The sequence below is a fragment of the Pygocentrus nattereri genome, chromosome 24 (assembly GCF_015220715.1).
Source record: "Pygocentrus nattereri isolate fPygNat1 chromosome 24, fPygNat1.pri, whole genome shotgun sequence".
NCBI classification, from domain to species: domain Eukaryota; kingdom Metazoa; phylum Chordata; class Actinopteri; order Characiformes; family Serrasalmidae; genus Pygocentrus; species Pygocentrus nattereri.
This window is the reverse complement of record NC_051234.1, coordinates 2,692,025-2,715,237: the sequence shown is the minus strand read 5'-3', so window position 1 is coordinate 2,715,237 and position 23,213 is coordinate 2,692,025. Positions and strand designations below refer to the sequence as shown.

At 41.9% G+C, this 23,213-nt stretch overlaps 1 protein-coding gene across 3 annotated transcripts in view; it reads right to left on the bottom strand.

Annotated features, from left to right (window-relative positions):
- Window positions 1–23,213, bottom strand: part of csmd3a (CUB and Sushi multiple domains 3a) — a 534,059-nt gene that overhangs the window by 328,246 nt on the left and 182,600 nt on the right. For all 3 annotated transcript variants that reach the window (XM_037534188.1, XM_037534189.1, XM_037534190.1), the window contains exons 8-14: window positions 22,454–22,541; window positions 20,341–20,465; window positions 16,534–16,655; window positions 10,482–10,585; window positions 8,552–8,664; window positions 5,593–5,775; window positions 3,435–3,761 (exon numbers count right to left, since the gene is read on the bottom strand). In XM_037534188.1, coding sequence (XP_037390085.1) covers window positions 3,435–3,761; window positions 5,593–5,775; window positions 8,552–8,664; window positions 10,482–10,585; window positions 16,534–16,655; window positions 20,341–20,465; window positions 22,454–22,541 — 1,062 coding nt within the window. The remainder of the gene's footprint in view (window positions 1–3,434; window positions 3,762–5,592; window positions 5,776–8,551; window positions 8,665–10,481; window positions 10,586–16,533; window positions 16,656–20,340; window positions 20,466–22,453; window positions 22,542–23,213) is intronic.

Below are 23,213 nucleotides of genomic sequence, written 5' to 3'. Positions count from 1 at the left end.
CCGCTAAATAATGCCAGGGGCGAAGCAGCAATTTTAAAAGTGTTGGGAACACAGTTGTCAGCACATGACACCCCTTGAGCACCACACCCAACACTTGGAGGTGCAGTATTACTATTGTAAAGCCGGATTGTAGCAGGTGCATTTCTACAGTCGAGCCAATTTGACAGCTTAGGGCAGCAATATATAAAACACACCCCACAGGGACGTTAACCAGCTCATATATGGTCCAAAATTCACCTTTCAAAGATTTTAGCTAGACACACAATATAGTCCAAGAACAAAAAACTACAGCTATGCTCCAAAATAAGAAGCTGACCCATCACTGACCGGTGGTGGGGTACTTACTCAAACAAATTGCCACATCTCTCAAGCTGTAATGAAAGCACTTTACCAGTCTTATCAATTAAAAGGCTTTTGTGGAAGGTAGGGCTGTAGACCAAGAGAAGTTGAAGATCATGACTAGATGAAGCCAAGTCAAGACCAAGTCCCAATCAGAACAAGACTGAGTCTTTATGAAAGCCAGACTGGGCCAATAATAAACCCCCCCAAAATAATGTAGGTGTCATTACATCCTTCTAGTACCAATTACTGGAAAAACAAAAGGATTTTCTTCTCACAAAACAAACTGTATGTAAAAATGACTCAAACTTAACTACATTTAAACCACAAAAAACCTCTTCTACTTCTTCAATGCCCACTTGGAGAGAATCCACCCAATGGGTTCACTGAGAGTGGACAACCAATGAATCCAATCAGTGCCAATACTAAATTCTCTGAATTCCTGCAGCTAGTCCTCCTTCTAAATTAACTCAACCAATGCCTGCATCATTAAATATCATGAAAATGTGATTAAAAACAACCGCCTCTGTTTTTGTCTCGATGGCTTAATTGGATTCCTTCCTGTCAGAAATGAACGTCGAAATAAAGCCTTTAAATAAGCAAATAAAATGTTCCAATCACTAAAACCAGTACAAAAACAATCCAGTACAACAGCATTTATACAGAAAACGTGAGAAATGGTTCACCTCTGCTTACTGCCAGGTTCACCATCCACTCAGGTTTTGGAGACTTGTTTTTCAGACTGTAAACCAGCCTTCCTACCAAACATCACTAACCAGGTTAACTCTGATTAGCCATAGTAAACTACAGACACTATTAGTGGTGCAAATGTATGCCTTCCAGTACATTTAACAACGGTTAGCAGAACAGTAGACAAATCATCATCATAAGTCCATCAGGTTCAGTCAAAAACACATTTATGTGGAACAAACACACTGTATAAACAAATGTTTAGCTTTTACAGCTGCAAGTTAACTGGCTACACAAACCCGACCACACACCTCAGCCACAGAACACTAGGCTACTTGTTGAAGTATAAGGAAAAGTGAAAAAACACCTCAAAATAGCCGAAATGAACCATTAAACACTTACCGGATGGCGGAAAGAGACAAGGACAACGCGGAGAAGCACAAAACGAATGTCCTTGAAGGGGGCCGAGGTTAAAGATTTCTCACAAAGGTTTATCACAAACAGTTAAATGGAGTTTCCCAAAGATTTTATTACGAAACGGCTTACGTTTCCATCAAATCACAGCACCGGAGCTCAGCTCTGGTTGCCATTGAGACCAACCAAAGGCGCTAAAGCTCCGGGTCGCTCCAGCCCAGTTTAACCCCTGAGCAGGACAATGTGCTCTGTGACCGTTAAACAAAAAACAAGCCATAGTTCCAAGTCCAACACAAATCCGAGGCCTTCAAAATGAAATTGAATACCACTACAGCCCTATGAGAAAGTATAACAACGTTAGCAGCCCGCTGGGTGGGTAAAAAGACGGCTTACATGACCATTTAAACGGAATGTAACGTTAGTATTAACTACCACTTCTTAAAAACTCACTTAAAGAGCAAATAATACGGCTACACTCCCCATTTACCTCTGCATCACGTAGAGGAATTAACTCTTCGTTAAATAAGAATTGTTTTCTCGTTCATATTCAAATACTTTGCGTTTACAGATTCAGTGAGAATAACAAAATCCCTAGTGGTAAATTCTGCTACACCCAGGTTGATCATGCTATGTTCTTTTTCTTTCGATTTGTCTTTGAGTATTACTTTAAATAAAAAGAAATGATAGAAATGGAGCTGGATTTTGACCCCGCGAGCCTTTAAAATGTAGTTTAGCATTATATACGATGGCTGTTAGTCTAGTTAGTAATAGTTCTCCCCTAATGAGCCTTAATCTATAGTTGATAGTGCTACATGAATAACGTGATAAGCCATTCCATCGGCCGCAGCAGGGTTTTTTGCACCCCCCATTTTTCAGTAACATTACTTTGAAGGCTATCTACACAGGGACTTCATGACAGATGCACCAGCCCTGAATTACACGTTTAAAAGGCAGCACTTGAGTACTTATGAACAGCCTGTGTCATTTTTGGTGAGATATTTATGACATAAATGATATTGCGTTGAAATAATAAAGTGATGGACGTTTTTGAGGAAGTTTAAAAAGAGCGGGCAAGTCAAGTTGCCACCGTCACGCATCCCTCAGGCTCTGACTCTCACTCGGACTCCATCTCCCAGAATCCTTAGCGAGATCACCTTTACATTTACATTTATAGCATTTGGCAGACGCTCTTACCCAGAGCGACTTAGTTTGATCATTTTTACACAGGTAGGCGAAGGTGGTGTTAGGAGTCTTGCCCAAGGACTCTTATTGGTGTAGTGTAGGGGGCTTACCCAGGTGGGGATTGAACCCCAGTCTACAGCGTAGAAGGCAGAGGTGATACCCACTGATTACTCACCTGACTCCTGCGACCTCTGCACTGCCTTCACGCTCCGCTCAGCGGTCTCACTCTCCCGAATACTAATGTTCCACCTGTTTCACAGGTCATGTGATTAGTTCAGTTTTTAAGCCCGGGCTTTAGCACAGTAAGGCTGCGAAGTATTGAACCGTTATCGACCCCCTGAGCGTTTTCATTGTGTGTCTGCCTTTGGTTGTCTCACCGTGTTCTGACCTTTTGGACTGTATTCTGGACATTGGTCTCTTGCCTCACCCTTTGGATTGTTTGCTTACGGTTATGTTTGTTTTCTGGCTGAGTTTTTTTGGTTTTGACCCAGGCCTGCTTTGTGTCTATGAGCTTGGATTATGTGTCCATCAGTAAAGCCACCCTTGTTCATTTTTACCGCAAGCTTGTTAGCTTGTCATGCAAGTACAATCCAAAAAAAACGTTTTCATTTTTTTATATATATATAAAATTTGAACTTAATATTGGTCATTTTTTGTGTTTTATTTTCAAAAGATAAATAAATTCAATTCATTTATAATAAACTTTAAGGATATGGATATACTCTGCAAAGACCCAAATTCTCACATGAACTGATGGATTTGTTGGAATTTAGACTTGGATTAACTGTCCACTCAAAACTGCTACTCACTGCTATAGGAGATGTTGAAGCCTCTGCCGGACATGGAGTGGTCAGCCTGGAACTCTAGCTGCAAGACGTTGGAGTTGCTGGTGAGGTGCGAGGGCACCTCGGCGCCTGTGAAGCGTCCCAGGATGGTGGCATCCGTCTGCTCCCCGTCCCGCACCGTCAGGAAGTCGTAAGGCGGCTCCAAGTCGAAGTCGTTGAAGGCCAGGTGAATCCGGCTGCCTGACTCAGCGATGATCAGCCACACGCAGTTCAGGTTGTTGCCATAACCCTCCGGATAATCCGGGGACAGAACCGTCCCAGCGGGGGCCGTGAAGTTAGACAGACAGGGAACTGGAAGAGGAAAAGATGAGTGGGTCATAAGGTCTGTGGAAAAAATACCACCACCAATGTATGATGCAGATTACTGCTGAAAGTAACCCTTAAAAGTCACAGTTGCTGCTTGTGATGAAAGAATTTTGTATCGTATTTTGCAGAATTCAGTTCATAGCCAGTTTTTTGTTTGCAAGAAGTAAATGAGATACTTTATTGAGTTGGCTTAACAGAGGGACACCTAACAACACCTTAGCAACCACCTAGTTTTCCATAGCAGTGGCCCCATAACACCTTAGCAACCATCTGGGATAACAAAGCAATAGCCTAGGAACACATTAACAACCACCTATGTTTCCATAGCAATGGCCTAGCAATATCTAAGCAACCACCTGGGATAACATAGCAATGGTCTAGCAACACCTTAGCAACGACCTGTGTCTATAGCAGTTGCCTAGCAATATCTTAGCAACCACTTAGGAAAAAAATAGCAAAACCTTAGCAACGACCTGGGATACCACAGTAATGCCCTATCGACTTTCTCAAGCCAACTTAAAGTTTACTCCCAAACTTTCTCCTTTCTAGTTATGTACTTTAAATAAGTTTTAAAATAAGTTAAGTAGACATTTGTATCTTTTTATAAAGTAATGTTTTAAAACAGACCAATAAAATAAAAAGCCTGGAGGCGAGGCGGGGTGTGTGGAGTCAGTACAACTTAGAAAATACACTCACCGGCCACTTTATTAGGTACCCCTGTTCAGTTGCTTGTTAACACTAATAGCTAGTCAGCCAATCACACGGCCACAACTCAGTGCATTTAGGCATGTAGAGGTGGTCAAGACAACTGGCTGAAGTGCAGGCCGAGCATCAGAACGGGGAAGAAAGGGGATTTAAGGGACTTTGAACGTGGCGTGGTTGTTGGTGCCAGACGGGCTGGTCTGAGTATTTCAGAAACTGCTGATCTGCTGGGATTTTCACACACAACCACCTCTAGGGTTCACAGAGAACGGTCCGAAAAAGAGGAAACATCCAGTGAGCGGTCAGTCGTGTGGACGAAAATGCCTTGTTGATGTGAGAGGACAGAGGAGAATGGGCAGACTGGTTCTAGATGATGGAAAGACAACAGGAACTCAAATAACCAACCAGAATCTCTGAGGAACGTTTCCAACACCTTGTTGAAAGTCTGGCACGAAGAATTAAAGCAGTTCTGAAGGCAAAAGGGGGTCCAACCTTTTACCAGCAAAGTGTACCTAATGAAGTGGCCGGTGAGTGTATAATTTCAGCGGATTATGGTTCAGTTATGTTCCCTGACTAAAGGTACTGAGATGTACCCCTGAGGGTCCCACCTCAGTGACAAAAGGGCTACTGTCCCCGTGACGGTGTCTTACTTTTTTTTCTGAGAGTGTAAGGAGAAAAAACTGCTGAGTGCTACTGGGTCGAGTCCTACTGCTTCCTTCTGTAACATCTCCCAAAGGACGGCCTCCTTTATCTTCTGCTAGTCTCCTGCAATGCCCTGGAGTCTGACAGCCGGATTTAGCCATGCAGTAATTGTCTTGTTTACCCATAGAGAAACAAGCTTTCAATTAGCCAACTCGCTCGGCATAATCTCGACCAGTCCATACGGTGGAAAACCCATGGTCTGATTTTCATGAGTCATCGCCACTTGGCTATGAAAGCTTAGCACCCTAACCTGTCAGACGCTGGGGGTAATGAATCTAACTTGCAGGTATGGGCCCTCCTCTAAAATGTTTCTACTGTTGATATTGCCAGCCTCTTCAGTGCAGCAAGGCAAATTGCCGTCCTTGACGCCCATCGAGTGTTTTAAAAGCTAGTGGTGGATGCTGGCACTCACATATACAGATTGGGATGTTAGCCGACCATTGGTTGTTATTCTGACAGGAAATCATTCTCTCTCCGATGAGCTCAAAGCCAAACTGGCACTCGAAGCGCAGCACGTCCCCGTTGGAGAAACCTCCGCCCTCGCGGAAGCCGTACAGAGGAATGCCAGGATCTCCACAACTCTCCTTGTCAATTTCTGTTTAGGGGAAAAAGTAACAGTTAGCATTCTCCGAGTTGACACCATGTGGGCAAACAGCTGAGAAAGGGAAGCATCCCACTGGAAGAAGTGCTGCTGGGCTAAAGTGGGATTAATAATGCTGAATACAGAGCATCAGAGGTGCCAGTCAATTCAATTGGCTTTGCATTTTGACTGAATAATCAGCCTGTTGTCTTCAAGGGACTTAAAGGACAGAGACATAATCTCCGTCCGCGGCATCCATAACAGAGTCAGTTACCACCGTGATGCTGATGAGCATTCCTCGTACCTGGAACAGAACAGATAAACCTGCTGACTCAGTAACAGTATATGGCTTCTCGGCTCGGCTACATTGAAAATGAGGGTTGCCCTCAATGTACTTCCGAGTCAAAATAAAGGTTGATTGATTGATTGATTGATTGGCTTCTAACGGGAACCGATGGGCAGCTGCCTCAGTGTCCGCGTCGCTCTTAAAGCAGCGCAGGTTCGACAGACAGACAAACTCAATAAACGTACCCGATGTTAAAGCTTCACGGAGTTGGAGTGAGTAATGAACTAAAACAAATAAAATACATAACAGGTAAAAAAGATACAACAGTGGAAATCGGGGTATGTATTGCTATGAATGTTATTATATTTGCTGTAAGAAAACTCCCTGAAATGTTCATGTATCTGTCTATGTTAAATAAATAATAAATAAATAAATAAAATAAATACTAAATGATATAGTTTAGTTTTTTATGTATCTGTCTATATTTAATAAACACTAAATAAATAAATAAATAAATAAATAAGTACTTAAATAAATAATAGATGATAGTTTTTTGTTTATTGTTTTTAGTTCTTTATGTATTTGTCTATATTAAACTCTAAATAAATAAACACTAAATTATATAGTTTAGTTTATGTATCTGTCTATATTCAATAAACACTAAATAAATAAATAAATAAGTACTTAAATAAATAATAGATGATATAGTTGATATAGTTTGTGTCTATCTGTATTAAATAAACACTAAACAAACAAATAAATAAATAAGTAATATAGCTTTTAGTTTTATGTATTTTGCTATATTAAACACTAAATAAATAATATATGATGTAGTTTTTAGTTCTTTATGTATTTGTCTATATTAAGTAAACACTAAATAAATAATATATGATGTAGTTTTTTTTTAATGTGGATACTTTCTTTTAACAAAATCATTGTGTTTAAGAAATGTAGGTTCTGATGTTCTTAGCTTGCTGTCATTTTTTAATCATGTTTTAAATCCTGTTAACCACAGAAATCCAGTTAAGGTTGTATACAAAAGTTTGAGCACCCCGGTCAAATCATGCATTGTGTTGATTTTCATAGAAAATATTTTTTTAATTAGCTAAACTTAATATTCTGTCAGCCAGTGCCAAGTAGACCTCCCTTTGGCTGCAATTACCTCCAACAAACATTTGGTGCAGCCAGATAACAGTCATTATATATATATATATATATATATATATATATTTTTTTTTTTTTTAACATTTTTTCCACTTTTCCTTACAGAAAGATTCTAGTTTAAAAATAGTCTCGCATGTACATAATGCACGCAATCTACACAGAGATTTTTGATCTTTTGTTTCTTTAAGTAGGTTGAGGTTGATTCTGATGTATGCAGGTAATCCAGGTCCAAGAAGTACAAACCCTCTCCAGGATTTTGTTCCAACTGCTTGACTTCTCTAATTTGCTCAAAACAGTAGCAAAGGTGTTCAGACAGTTGGAACGAAATCCTGGGGAGGGTGTTTAATTTGTGGACCTGGATTACTCACCTCTAGATGTATGTTTTGGAACATCGTCTTGTAATATTCAAGCTCTTTTATCTTCAGGTTATGTACTGCTTGTGGGATGATGGCTTCCAGGATTTGTTGATATTAAAATGAATGCTTTCTTCTCTCTGTTCCCAAAACATTTCCTGTGCCACACAAAGTATAACAGATCCACCCTCAGGCTTTGCAGTTGCCAAGGTGCTGTTTTCTTGAAATGCATCTCTTTTTCTCCAAACACGCCTCTGGATAATGCAGCCAAAGAGTTACAGTTTAGTCTGATCACACCACAGAACCTGGACTATGGCTTATCTAGATGTTGTTTAGCCTTTTTCAGATGTTGTCTTTTGTAATGGGCTTACAGTTAAGGTTACGTTCTGATGACTGCGCAGTCAGTGCATCACTTTCTAAACCGACTATTGCTAAACCTCCCTGTACGTTGGTGGCAGTGATGTGGGGGTTTTGCTTTGCATACCTGACCAGACTGAGAGCAGTTCTATGAGACATCTTTCTTTGTCTCCCAGATCTTTAACCTCACCATAACTTTTTCTTAAGGTCATTTCAGAAAGTGATAGAGGACATCTTTTATAGTCTCTTCTTGCTTAGTAACAGCTGATTATTATTAGTTTTGGATCCCATCTGCTGCTTAGATAAACCCATGGCTGTTACATCTAAGAGCAACTTTGTGTTTTAAAGGATCACAGAGTTGAACTGAAATTAGCTGCATTAAAATCCAACGAGACAAAAAAACTTTGAGACCTCACAAAATGAATATCACTGCATCAACTTTAAGTTTGTTCCATGGAGATGTTGTATTAATATTTATTTTTTTACCTAAAAATCAACAAATTATGTTATTTGACCAAAACGTTTCAGTGTGGCTAAAATAGAGTACAAACCAATGTGCCCACACAAACGGTCCATTTTTTAATTACACAGCATTTTTTAACACTTATCATTTCCATGTGGCAAAACGAACCTTTATAGTTGATTTTGAAGCCGATGGAGCCCACGCTCTCGTCCGACTGCAGGTGCAGCCACATCTGGTGGGTCATGCTGACGATGAGGTCAGGGACGAAGCTGCCAGTCAATCTGCAGTCAGACAGTGAGAGACAGACAGATCTTCCTCAGACTGGAAGAAAACAGCCTTTTCTTTATGGGAACACGTCGGTATCAAGACCACTCAAGACAGCAGCTACTTTTACACTGGCATTAATGGGACGGTTAAAAGTAGTCAATTATTTTAGCCACAGTTTATGCATAGCTGCTTTGGCAGGAGACGGGTGCTCGTCCTTGAGGGATGTCAAGCTAGCACTAAAAGGATTCTGGCTTGGCAGAGCGCCAGAACACACCGCAACACACAATTGCTAAAGTGTGTCTTTTCAAGAAAGTGCTGCCGGGATGCACAGCTGCGTTGTGGGATAGGTGGGGGAGTGGTGTTGGGTGGAGGGCGTTGGGAAAAGCGGTTTCCCCTCATGGAGAGCCTGTTGTGCGTGTGGATTTGGAGCTTGGCAGCTCGCTCGGATCTGCGGCTTTTGTTCCCATGATTGCAATGACAGTTCGAATTTCTTTCGTGAGTGAACGGAAATTGCAACGTTGGAAACCGAAGGGAGGTTCAGCACTGCCTGTTCCTGCCTGTTACCCTAAAGGCATAACTGTTAAATTACTACAGGAGAAACAGGGCGAGTATACATTCTAATAACGCTGTAATTAGGATTATTATGCCTAGCTAGCAAACGTTACCAAACTCTTCACAAAGGGATCACACTAGAAATACCAACTGACATTCTCTCAACACACCTGGTACACCTGCTTATTATGTAACAGAGCTTGGTAACGTGTCAAATAGCTTGGTAACTTGACAAATTCTCAAATAGAAGAGTGAAGAATTCAGTAAATCAGGCTTCAAAACGTCTAATTGTTTCTCAGTAAGCTTCAGCTGTGAGAAATGCGATGTTCAGTAAAGACGTTTGATATCATGAAAATTGCACCGCAGGTACAGACTTTTAATTTTTTCTGAATAGACCACCATTCTGTCACGATTGGCTCCTCCCAGTCCTGTCCATGTGCTTTTGTTTTCATTGAGTTCTTCCCTGCCCCGCCCCCTTGTTTGCAGACTCCACCCTTGATTTGTCTGTGTCTTGTTAAGTGATACTTTTTTTAATCCCACAAACGGGGAAATTCCACCTCTGCATTTAACCCATTCCTGAAGTGAAACAGCACATACACACTAGTGATGACACACACACTAAGGGGCAGTGAGCACACTTGCCCGGAGCGGTGGGCAGCCCTATCCACGGCACCCGGGAAGCAATTGGGGGTTAGGTACTGGGGATCGAACCGGCAACCAGTTCCCTACCCTCCAGCCCACGACTGCCCCAACCCTTAACCCTCGTTGTTTCCCTGCATTTAAGCCCTGTGTTTTCCTCTGTGAGTTTGCTGGTCTTTGTATTGTTTGATTAGTGCTGTTTGGTCTTTGTAGTATATTGTTTGTACTGTTTGTTTCTTCCGGCCTCCATTGAGTTTATCCTGTGTTCCTCGTTACGTCTGTCCCTCCATTTCTCCGTGTTGGCTCTGTGACCCGGGACCGTTTTGACCCTGTTTGGATTTACCCATAATAAATCTCGCTTCTCTACGCATATGCGCCCGCATCATCATCGCTCCACCTCGTTACACATTCACTATTTTGCCAAATAAAAACTAATGAAATACTGATATTTAGCTATTTACTTCAAAACTACAAGCACATTTTTTATGCAGTAAGACTGAAAAGGACACGGGGTCACGGAAAAAGGACACGGGGCCACTGCCCTCTACTCGTGCTAGGGCAATGCATATAGATTCTGCATATTACACCATGCACATGTTATTAACATCACTGAGCCAATAATACAGGAAAATGGACTTACACTTGGATTATCGTTCTGGAGTCCCCAACTTCTCCACCGTCCCCTATCGTCAACGTGTCGTATCCAAGCTCAAGGTCAAACTCCTCAAAGTTGATCTGGATCACCTGCAAGGGTGGAAGAAAATGGTCTTACAGAAAATATCTGTTAGAAGAAAACCTCATATTTTCATATCTAATGATCACTTATTTGAACAATTATTTATAATTTATTTAAACTAGCAACATTGTGCAATTTTCTACTTGATGTAATTTAATACCACGTGATTAGGATGTAAACAAAGTCATTCCGAATGACTTGAAATCAGTTCTGAAAAGCTTTTGGCCTAAATCATATTGTTAAAACCCCTCAATAGTGGAGATGTATTTGTATGGCACTGCAAGGCAAAACAGTTTGTAATTTTTGTTTTCTTTTCCCAAATATTAAACAATTGTATCATTATATAGAAAAACTCAGAGGAGGTGCAGGTTCACTGGTGCTTTTGGATAATTAGATAGTTTTCTCTACAATGAATCATTTAACCCCAAGTTGAATGACTTTGTTTACACCTTAATGACTGAATTATGCAGAAACGTAAAACTATCAGTGGAATTTCTCTACGAAGCATCTTAACTAGTAGTAAACGCAACTGTAGTGATAAAACTCTCAGACCTGAAAACGACTAGAGGCGCAAGTTTTGGGCTGTAATTTCTACAAACCTGGACGTTTGCGTCACACTTGGTCATATGATCAAGCTTTACTGGTGTGAGAAGTTGATAATGTTGTGATATCATGATGATCACGCAATGCTGTGATGATACTGCATAACGGGACAGCCGAACGCGCTCGGAGGAAAGCGCCGACCACCAGATCTGTTACGTCAGCTAACAGACGCCTGCGCTGACTAGTATCACGTTGAGTGATGGGGGAGACGGGGGGGGGCCATCCTACCCACCCAGAGAGAGCGAGGCTGGCTGCAGCATCACCAGGGATCGAACTCGCAATCTCCTGATAACACGGCCAACGCTTAGACGGCTGCGCCACTCGGGGAAACATTTTTGACTATTGTAAAGCAATGTCTCAGGCACCAGGCAGCGTATTCATAACCATTTAATGTAATAACTTTCTGTGAGGGAGCTTTAGGAGGCAGTAAATGCTACGGTTCCATTGACCACTACGGTGAAAAACGTCCCCATACCCTAAAACCCTAAAACCCTAAAACCGCGCATTTCACATCAAATCACTTTAAATACGCAAAAATGGTGAAAAACCCTTCTAAAACACTAATATTCTTCAGTAACCATTCCTTATATGAGCTTTATGTGAGAGTGATCACTTCTCAGTCAGACGCTCTGGCGCCTGAGGTCTCCTCATATGGTCTTAATCAACGCTTCCAACTGTGGTCTGCGATGGCCACAATTATGAAATAAAAGTGATCTACACATACAATAACCTAGTGAGCTCACAAGCTAATGGGAGCCAGTAATTTGCTACATCTCATCAGTAAATCACCCTTCATTTCCACTCAGCCTCAATGGCCTGGTGGACGTCCAGTGGAACTGAATTCAGCTGATTACAGTAATGCACGATTTACGAAATACAGACTCGTGAGTCGGATGAACGGAAGACTTCAGTGCATGATCTGCGTTCCTCGTTCAGAATCTTCAGCAAATCGCTGAACGTTCCACTCATTCCACGTTTAAGCTGATATCACATGCCACTGCTACATTAGTCGTGCCATTTGCATAATCACCCTCCCGAGTGTGTTCAGAGGCTGTCTCACAGATAGCGGCGTCTGAACGAAGCCCGAGGCGTGGGATTTATGTGTAAACAATACAAAATGCGCCATATCCCTTTTCATACGCACAACAATAACACAGCAAACGCATATGTGCACACGTGTGCCTATCTGGTGGTAAGGCTTTGAGCGGTTTTTCAAAATCTCTCCACAGTTCAACTGTCAAGATGTGAGCACAGTCACTCAGAGCGGTTTGATGTGAAAGTCTTTGTTCTACAGAATCTTCCGCATGCACATTTCTTTACAGTGGGGCTGACAGGAGCCTTGAATACAGCCATGTTATGTACTACCCATAACCACCAGTCACCCGTCACACCTTCTGAGTTCTTATATGTAATGTTAGTGATGGTAAAATAGTGGAAAATCTGGGGAAAAAAAACCCAAACCTTTTCTTTGGGGACTAAATTGAGTTACAACACTCCGCATGTACCTATACATATCATATCATACATAAAATACGTATCATGTGCTACGTGTCTGTGAGCGAGCTTTGAGACAATATCAATAATCAAGGAAACCATTTTTATAATAATGTGTGCGTGTATATAAAACCTTCTATAGTCATTTTCGTCATTTTTCACTTTTTGACATAATTTGAAAATGCCTTTTGTTCTTTACTTTGTGTGTAAGTTTCATGAAGAATGGACAAAAAGAAACGGACCAAAATTACTTGGAAAAAATTCCGGTTCCATTGACTTGCATTAAAAGTAAAGTAGGTTTTTTCCTTCTCCTGTAAAGTTACCATTTTGGAGATACAAGGTTTTGTATCTTTTATCTTTTTTGTTTCGAAAATAGTGACAGTTTTATATATATATATATATATATATATATATATATATATATGTGTGTGTGTGTGTGTGTATGTGTGTGTCTTAAAGACGCAGTAACATAAACAGCCTGTTACTTTCTAAGGGAGGTTGTAAAAATAGTCCTGTAAAAACTAATTTTGACTGTTTTTGGTACACAAACCCACACAAACGGTATAGCCTGACCCCATGGGGGACAAAAGTGTAACATATGGGTCCTTAAAAAGCTTAAAACGTCTGGTTCCTAACACCACCTCTGTGATCAGTAGACTCCATACATTTCTCTAGAATGATGCATCTCACATCAAACCACCCTTAATGACTTTATTTACATTATAACAGCTTAATTATGAAGAAATCCTGAAAAATCTGCGGCGTGCCCCTTTAAGTTTACTCCGCAGTGCTAACAATGCGATAATGCAGTCGTGCTGCCTGTGGCTCTCTTATTATGAGAGCGAGAGACGCGCAATAAAACTTAAACTCTGCAATTCCATCTGGCTAAGATAAATGAGGCAATAACGCTATGTCTTTTAGGGCCCATTTGCATTGCACAGCACCAGGAGGGCATAGATTTAGCAGCAATTGAATATCCAGCCCTGCTATTTGCAAATAGTTAATGGCAGGATGGGAGAATTCTTTGAAAATATTTCAAATATCGGAGTGCATTCATGCAGGTATGTAATTCCAGGCTGTTATAGTGATAAACGCTCAGGTGTTCATTCACAAAAGCCGACATTAACTGCGCAATAACATTTATCTGAAACATAATGTAAGAGTTAAATGTTTTAAATTACACTGTGGCACCAAAAACGGTTCTGATCTAGGCTGTGCTCTGCTACTTCAAGGAAAACTGAAGAAACTGTGAGCTTCTTGATATTCTTCAGTATTAGGAATGGCAAACGTTTAATCTGTTTAATCCCGCGGAATAAACACGCAGGGCAAATGTAGGTCCTGGAGAGGAGAGCATAAAGCAGTATTACATGTCTCTGACACATTTCTATCACAAGAGGTTTCCTTGAAGCCACACCAGGGTTCATCATTCAGCTATACAGCAACGTGCAAAAGTCAGATGCCACTCTTCGTGTGGAGGACTTAAGAATCCAGACTGTTACTAAGCAGCGCCGCCACTCTTTGCCTTTCTTAGCTTCCATTCCTTTCAGGAGACTTGATCTCAGTTTTTCAAAGTCATTTACAGGGACATTTTTCCAGACTTTAAAGTTCAGCCGCAGAATATGTATGGGTTATTCTACGTTCACTTAATCTGCCCACAGGAGTCACTGGTGTTACCGGTCCTCATTGGTGTTACACATAATAAAGGAAACACCAGAGGTATTGAACAGATTGATAAACAGTGATACTGTTTTAATCCCACAAACGGGGAAATTCCACCTCCGCATTTAACCCACCCTTGAAGTGAAACACCACATACACACTAGTGAATACACACACACCAGGGGGCAGTGAGCACACCTGCCCAGAGCGGTGGGCAGCCCTATCCACAGCACCCGGGGGGCAGTTGGGGGTTAGGTGTCTTGCTCAAGGACATGTCGGTCATGGACTGTCAGCGCTGGGGATCAAACCGGCAACCTTCCCGGTCACAGGGCCAGATCCCTAACCTCCAGCCCACGACTGCCCAATAGCCACTGAAATATGGAATTTAATCCATTTGTGTTTCTATTTTTTCCACAGTTACCTCAGAATGAAGTCGGTCACACCAATGACCGCAACAAAGCTTCATATGAGGTCATGAGCTGAATGAGAACATCTCTGAGAACTGAGAGACACAGTGGACTCACCGTGAGCTTCTCTTCATAGATCCTCAGAAAACAGGGAGGATCAAAGGAAGTCCAGTGATGTCATCAGTGCGACTTATTTCAAAATAAGAGATTTTCTGTTACGCAGTAACACCAGTGACACAACTCCTGGGGAAATTTCATTACATATTTTACAATATTTATTTGGCTCTTGTTTTCTTTTTCTTGCTCACTGTCCACTTTATCAGCTCCACTGACCGTATAGCTGCACTCTGTAGTTCTACAGTTACAGACTGTAGTCCATCTGTTTCTCTGATACTCTGTTACCCCCTTTTACCCTGTTCTTCAAAGATAACGACCCCCACAAAGCAGATTTATTTGTGTGGTGGGTCACTCAGTACTGCAGTCACTCTGACCTGTGACCAGTGAGGGCAGCAAAGTATGCAGAGAAACACATATATTGAGATACATATATATCGAGATATACACATAGAGATATACGCATATATCAAGATATACACACAGCAATATACGCATATATTGAGATATACACAGAGATATATATATATACACACACACACATATCAAGATATATGCATATATTGAGATATATACCTATAGAGATATACGCATATCTTGATGAGTGTGTACATACATAAAATAAAGGGTGGCATCTGATATTTGCACAGTACTGTATATACCTCAGAGATGTTATGAATGAGGAGACCAGCCACTGGTTGAAATATAATGAAAGTCCCGCCCTTCGAGAAACGGAGCAACTCGCTGGTTACGCAATGACTTTGGAAAGCCCCCTCCTGTTGTGGAGATCTGCACATACTCAGAAGAACAACCTGAAAAAAGACGTTTTTTTGTGCGTTTGCTGAGCCAAACGCTACGAACTACTTCTCAGGTTTTGGTCAGATTTTAGCAGCAACTTCAAACACGTTCGTAACGCAGTAATTTCACCTTCGGTTTCAAATACTTGGGTCTCTCCTCATTCAAACAGACAGAAGTCTGGTCTTGTATGGCTTCTCAAAGGCACTGTAACGAAGGCCCCAGCGTAAACAGAACCTTCCTACCAGGACTCTGATCCACATTCAGTGGCCTCTTCATTAGAAAGCAAGCAGTAGAGTGTCGACTCCATCAACAGCAGAGTCTTTTTATTTGGAGCATTAATACAGAATTGAATTGATGTGAGGTCAAATGTGTGCAACGTTTTTTCTGCTTTCTGAGTTTTATAGATTACCTGGGAACCGAGCAAGTCTCTAATTCCCAACAGTAGCATTTCCTTCTACGCTGTAATATACAGCAGAATGTTCCCAGCTAATGCGGTGCACCATTCTGAGCAGCCAGTCCACAGAGCCACCTCAGCAGAGTATAACAGAGCACCATAAAGTCTGCTAGCGAGCCGCAGGCTTACGCTAACTTCGGCCCATTAGGATCCTTCTGTCTCACAGAGAAGGTTGTAGCATCATCAATCTCTCTAAGTCAAGAAAGTGCCAGAGAAAATGACCCACAAACTTCCACTATATAACACGTTCCTATTATCGATGCAGTGTGCATGCACATGAGACAAGGAACCAATTAGGTTTATGGGTATAAGCATAATTACCCACATGGTTGGCACATCATATATCAATGCAGAGTCAATGTCTCTCTGTGTGTGTGTGTACGTGTGTGTACACTGTGCGTGAGGCGAATCCGAATTCATACTCTACCTTATTGGGGTTACTGGCCGTGATGATCCACACACACTGCGAGTTGCTCTCGTACTGGATGGGGAAATTAGGAGAAGTCAAAGTGCCAGATGGGCCGTAGAGGTTGGAGCCGCACGTTTTCACTGGAAAACATCACAGATGGACGGATGAGGAACTGCATGGCCGACTGTAATTAAAGGTTTGCGGCTGTGAGAGCTTATTACAGTTAAGTGAGCGGTTACTCTTTATTTCAGCCATTATTCGTATGGGATGTGGTGCGTTTTCACTGCCAATGGAGGGAATCCGCTTGGCTGTATACTCAGTGAGTGACATAATAAGCTCTACTTCAGAACAGCATCACACAGCTTATGTTCCAGCCATGTCGTTCACCCTACATGCAAACATACTTGGGCTGTCAAATGATTAAAATAAATATTGCAAATTTACTGCATTGTTTTGTGCGGTAAAATGTTTTTTTTATCCCATTTAAAGAAGCAGTGCTTTTGGCTGTAGCTCTACAAGATATAGAATAAGCTTGCACTTCAAACCTGTTGAGAAGTCAAAAGAATAGATAATAACCTGAATTCATTTGGTTAATAAATGAACTACACTATATGGCCAAAAGTATATGGACACCCACACAGGGAGATTCACTTGAAAGAGGCCCCGAGTGTTCGGTTGTAACTCCACTTAGGGTGAAGCAATCTGAACCAAAAAACTACACTACATAACTTGGCATGTGTGTAATCGACTGCATTACATGCGATTCTGGAAGTGATCTCCGTTTTCTGCCAGACACATGAAGGGATACGGGATACAGGGGGTACGCACATGGAAGTTGCAAACGGACGATGATCGTTCCGATGGCTGTCCGGCGCCTAACTCACCGCTCCGACGCAGGGGCGTCCCGGCTTGTTCGAAGCTCCATATACTGAAGAGCACGTTGCACATCGTTTCGTTCAGATCGCTTCATTCTAGCGAGAGTTATTATAGAATATTCTGGGCCTCTTTCGAGTGAATCTCCCTGTATTTTCACAGGTGTATAAAATCAAGCACATAGCCATGAAATCTCCGTGGACAAACACTGGCAGTAGGATGGGCTTTAAAGAACTTTAAAGGTGGCACGGTCATAAAATGCCATCTTTGTCAGTCAGCTTGTGAAAATCTTTGCCCTGCTAGATCTGTCCCAGTCCTCACAGGCTAAAAAAGCGCAGACTTAAGGACGCTGCCTCGTTAAACACACTTGATTCAACTCATCAGCTAATTAGCAAGGCCTTCATGAACTGAATTCAGAGTGTAAGATGAGGGTAAACGCTAATATCTGCAGCATTTTGGCCCGGAAGGTCCCCAGTTTGACACGCCTGGTCTGGAAGCCGCAACAGTACAGCCATAAAGTGGAAGACCAAACAACTCGCAGAGCAGGGCTGCTGAGCGCTAAAGCATGTAGCACATAAAAATCACATGTCCTCTGCATCACACAGTACAGAGGTCCAAGCTGCCTCTAGAGGAGCATCAGCACAAGAACTTTATATGGGGAGCTTCATGAAATGGGTTTCCATGGCTGAACAGCTGCAAATAAGCCTAAGGTCACTATGCGCAGTGCCAAGTTTGGGCTGGAGCGGTGGAGCATGCTGCCACTGGACTCTGCAGTAGTGGAAACATGTTCTCTGGAGTTATAAATCACGCTTCACTATCTGGCAGTCTGACAGACGAATCTGGATTTGGTGGATGGGAGGAGAATGCTGTCTACTTGAATGCATAGTGCCAACTTGGTGGAGGAGGCACAAAGGTCTGGGGCTGTTTTCAGGGTTTGGGCCCCTTAGTTCCAGTGAAGGATAATGCCAATGCTACACTTCCAATTTGCGGCAACTGTTTGACGAAGGCTCTTTCCTGTTCTGGTATGACTGTGCCCCCACGTGCAAAGCGAGGTCCATAAAGACATGGTTCAGCAGGCTTGTCGCGGAACCTACAGCGGCCAGAACGCAGCCCTGATCTCAACCCCACTGAAAACCTCTGTGATGAACTGGAACGACGATTGCAAGTCAAGTCTTCTTGTCCAACATCAGTGCCTGAAAAAACTTTTTCGAAAGAACGGTCACAAACTCCCACAGACACTCCAAAAGCTTGTGGAAAGCACTCCTAAAAGAGAGGAAGCTGTCATAGCCAAACCTCCATATGAACAGACATGGCTTTGGAAAGGGACGTCCAACAGGCTCATATAGGTACGACGGTCAGGTGTCCACATATTTTTGGCCATACAGTATGCATGTACTTTTTTTGAGCTTGTTGCTTTGCACTGTGTATTTAAAGAACGTTTATCTGTCAACTATTAATGCTAACTTTCCTCTGACATGTCTACGTTCACATAACCAACCAAAAACAAGAAACATTTGGGCTCAAACGACCGTAACATTAGCTAGGGAAGCATTAATCTTAAATATTAATATTAAAGTGACCAACAGCATGGTCGAACCAAGCTAGTTACGATCATTAGCTAGGACTATAAAACTAGCAAGGTTTTACATAATGGTACCTGTTGAAAATGTATAGTTGTTGTAAGTCATGCCGTTATTTTATGCTGACATCACAGCACGTGACTTACAACTAAATTTAAAGCTGGTGAAAAGACCTCACTGTTCTACACTTGCAAGCAACCCAAATAACTCAGAATAAGGTACTAGATAGTGTTTTATTCAATGGTGTTAAATGTAACGTTACCAACATGCACTAAATGATTGTCAGTAATCTTTTTTCATCTTTAATTAATGTTAATGAATCTTCCCAGTTTGACCCTTTAAGCTGCCTGTGGTAGGGAAGGCTGAAGCCCAGCTGCAGCTCGCTGTATGCTGCTATAAAACGATACCTTCAGCACTTTCAGTACACTACATAGAACACTACATAGACCTACAGATAAATCAACAAGCAGCAAACTAACAAAAGCAACAGCACAGCGGAGCTCCAGTTCCCCTTGACAGCATCACTAACAAGAATCCAGGAGGTGTATGAACGAGAATGAGAGGCTTCAATCATGAGGATTTGAACCACTGACTGTATGTATGATGCACATGATGTGCAGACTCCATTGGCTGGAACAGGCAGACAGTGTTGCTCTCATTGGACGAAAATTGGACACTGTTGACTGTGGAAACAAGGTTCATGTGAATCTTTCATTCAAAACAATGGAAATAATGTTGCTAAAAGTAAAAAATACATTCTGATAAAGCTTATTTTGTCCACTCATACAGACTGAGCAAAATGCACTGCTTTAAAAATGGGAAATAAAATGAAACAAAAAAGACAAATGAGACTAATTGCAATCACGAAATAATGAAATAAATCACAATTACTTTAATAATTGGGACAGCTCCAGCATTAAATAAGAAAACACTGGCTGTGTTAAATGTAACACAGAATAATTTGTCCTTAACTGGACATAAAATTACGTTAAAAACTGTTTAAAACAAGCTTTTAGTTCCAATCCACTGCAGTGTTGACACTGTTTCCTAAAAATGAGTTTTTCTTACAGTATGTGGTAAAACACTGCTGAGATTTACCACTGAGATTCGCAGAGATGCCTAACTGTCCCAAAGCCATGCTGCCGCTCTGATCAAACAACAAACATGTGACGAGCCAGATTTCCCAGAAATACTAAGGAGCTTGAAGCCAACGAAGCAAATATGGACCGTTCCCCACAACCCAACAAGCTGGCAGTATCCCCTCTGTATCAATCCCATCGATTAGATTGGATTAAAGTACATTACAGTACATCAGTGAGCAGATCTGCAGCATTGGCCTGTCCTGAAAGTGCACTGAAACTGGCCGTCTCACCTTTACACACAGGCCTGTGGTCACTCCAGGCTGCGAACACTTCCGCCACTCTCTGGCAAGTGATGCTCTTGGAGCCCTGCAGGACATGGTCTCCGTCGCAGGTGAACCCGACCATTGCGCCGATGCTTTCAGGTTGCAAGGAGATTAGAAAACAAGCAGAATCAGTGAGCGACTGAGGACGTTAACCTCATCCTGATCGGGCGAACAGATGACAATCAGTAATTTTAGACAATTTAGTCATTTTAGTGAGATTTTACATTGATCAGAAATCGCATTTTGTTGCAGTCTGCTTCAAGTGTTTACCAGATAATCACTGAATACAGCATTTTATGAGCCAACGTTGCTTATGTGGGCACTAAGTGGACTAATGTAACAACTGTTTTGCTGCTGAATACTTCAGCCTCAGCCTCAAGGCTGTAAAGAAATGTGCTACCTTGTCTTGGCAAATCCAATTAAGTTCCTTAACCTGTCATAACTGTGACATGTGATCAGAAAGCAGACGTCGCGGTTAAGAATCTAAGGAAGCTTTACTGGGATAATCGTAGAGAGTAAGCAGGGGTCAAGTCCAGGATACACAGCAGAACAATAAAGGCAATGATAACAGATGAGGGGAAGGCGAGGCAGAGGCCATGAAACAAGCCAAAAGTCAAAAACCATAAATCCAGAAAACCAAACAACGGTACCAAAAGAGAAGTCCAGAAATCAGGGTCAAAAGTGATCAGGCAGAAAGTCAGAACAAACACAGAATCAGAACAGGGGAAATCCGCTCAGTAAGGCAGGAAAATGCAGGAAAATGCAGGAAAATACTGGAAAATACTGGAAAATACTTCTAAATACTTCTAAAATACTTCTAAAGCCCAGGCTTAAATACCATCTAGGTTAGTCATATGACAAACAACACAGCTGTGTAGAGTTAGTATTCCGGCGATCGGGATCTCTGACAGGAGGATGATAGATCTGGAGTCATGTGACTGTGCTAAGGAGTCTGGGAAGTGGAGTTCTGATCCGTATGCGAACCGGTAGCAGGCGTGACAATAATCATTGAACAGTGCTGTATACGCCTACATGGCTAATACACAGAAGCCAACAGGGTATCATTTTTTATCTGATAACAAAAAAAAAGTTATGATTCATCTCCGTTGGGGCTGGCTTAATATTTCAGTGCCAACAGCTCTAGGTTCAGGCTCCTGTAGCTCAGGCTAATTAACACTGATAGGTTTTAGAAAGAACCATAGATAAGGGGATGTTATACTTTTATCAAAGCAAATGAACTATTCTGAATTTCTTTTAATGTATAATCTTAACTAAATACTTTTTTTACTGTTAATTTTTATAAAAGCATAATTAACCCCTTTTCAAAGTAGCCATAAATGGCGTTTCTGCCAGTTCTGAAGGTCTTTGAAGGTCTTCACTTCACAGGTGAGCCAGCATTTCAACACTAATAAAACTTGCAGTTATTATTTTTTAGGATAGGAAAGCTGAGGTTGTGCAGCTTTAAGTGATACTTTTCTAATCCCACAAACGGGAAAATTCCACCTCCGCATTTAACCCATCCGTGAAGTGAAACACCACATACACACTAGTGAATACACACACACACTAGGGGGCAGTGAGCACACTTGCCCGGAGCAGTGGGCAGCCCTATCCACGGCGCCCGGGGAGCAGTTGGGGGTTAGGTGTCTTGCACGAGGACAACTCAGTCATGGATTGTCAGCACTGGGGATCAAACCGGCGACCTTCCGGTCACAGGGCCAGGTCCCTAACCTCCAGCCCACAACTGCCCCCCTTCATTGCTCCCTAGCAGCTCAACATAGAGTCACAACATGACACACACACAGAGCCAATAGTGTCTCAGTTGGTCTGATAACAGAGTTATAGGGAAAAGTATTTTATTTGATTACATTCATTAAAAATAGGAACAGTCTATTTATATTCCACTACCGGAATGGTCACTGGGAGGCCTGCAGAAGAGGATGCTAAAAATGAGTGCATTTATTTTTAGCAGATTCTGCAGTCATGATGATCAAATACCAAAATTTCCGCATGAATACACACGCGAACCTCTCTGCTAAACTATACGTGATGAACAAACACAAACACACCCAGGGTTTACCTGAAATCAGAGCCCATGCGCCTGCCGTTCTCTGGCTCCCCAGGGTCTGGACAGTAGTTGGACACTTGCTTCACACCCCCTTCGTTCACTGCCGGATCAGATATGAAGCACAGCTGTAAGCTAGTGCACAACCATTACCGCCCTACAGCTGAGCAACAGTGTGGGCACAGTGGAATATTTCCATGCTGCCCACAGATACTTTACGTTCTGTGTGGAGAGGTGGGCAGCAGCAAGTTACGTGCTCACAATTACATTTTTAAACATCTCTTCAGAAAAAGACTTGTCGATTTCACTTTAGGCAATTTTTTAAAGCAGAAGTTTCTGATTTCCTCAAGTTACCTCATTCCATTATTTTCATTTTTCTCACGTAATCCTCCACGTTCTTCGTCTGCTACACCTTAATTGGATTTTCACTCCGTGCTATAACTGGGCAGTCCACTGGCGTTTAAGTGATTGGATATCTGGATTAGGAAAGCTGCTACACAAAGCCATGTAGAGAAGAAACGGTCCACTTAGCTTGCTTGAACTTATTGTCCCCTGTAATTTTGCTCTCATCGATGTACTAACACTCACTCTGATATCAGGCTCGATGAAGACGGGGGTGTGGCAGAGATTTCCCATAAAACTAGCTTCCAATGTGTTACTTGTATGTTGTGTAGTACTGTGTAGCACCTCATGGGTTTGACACAGTTTACGATTTTGTATTTTCGTCCATTAAGGTTCTCTCACTACAATATCCAGCATGCATTGTGCAAATACA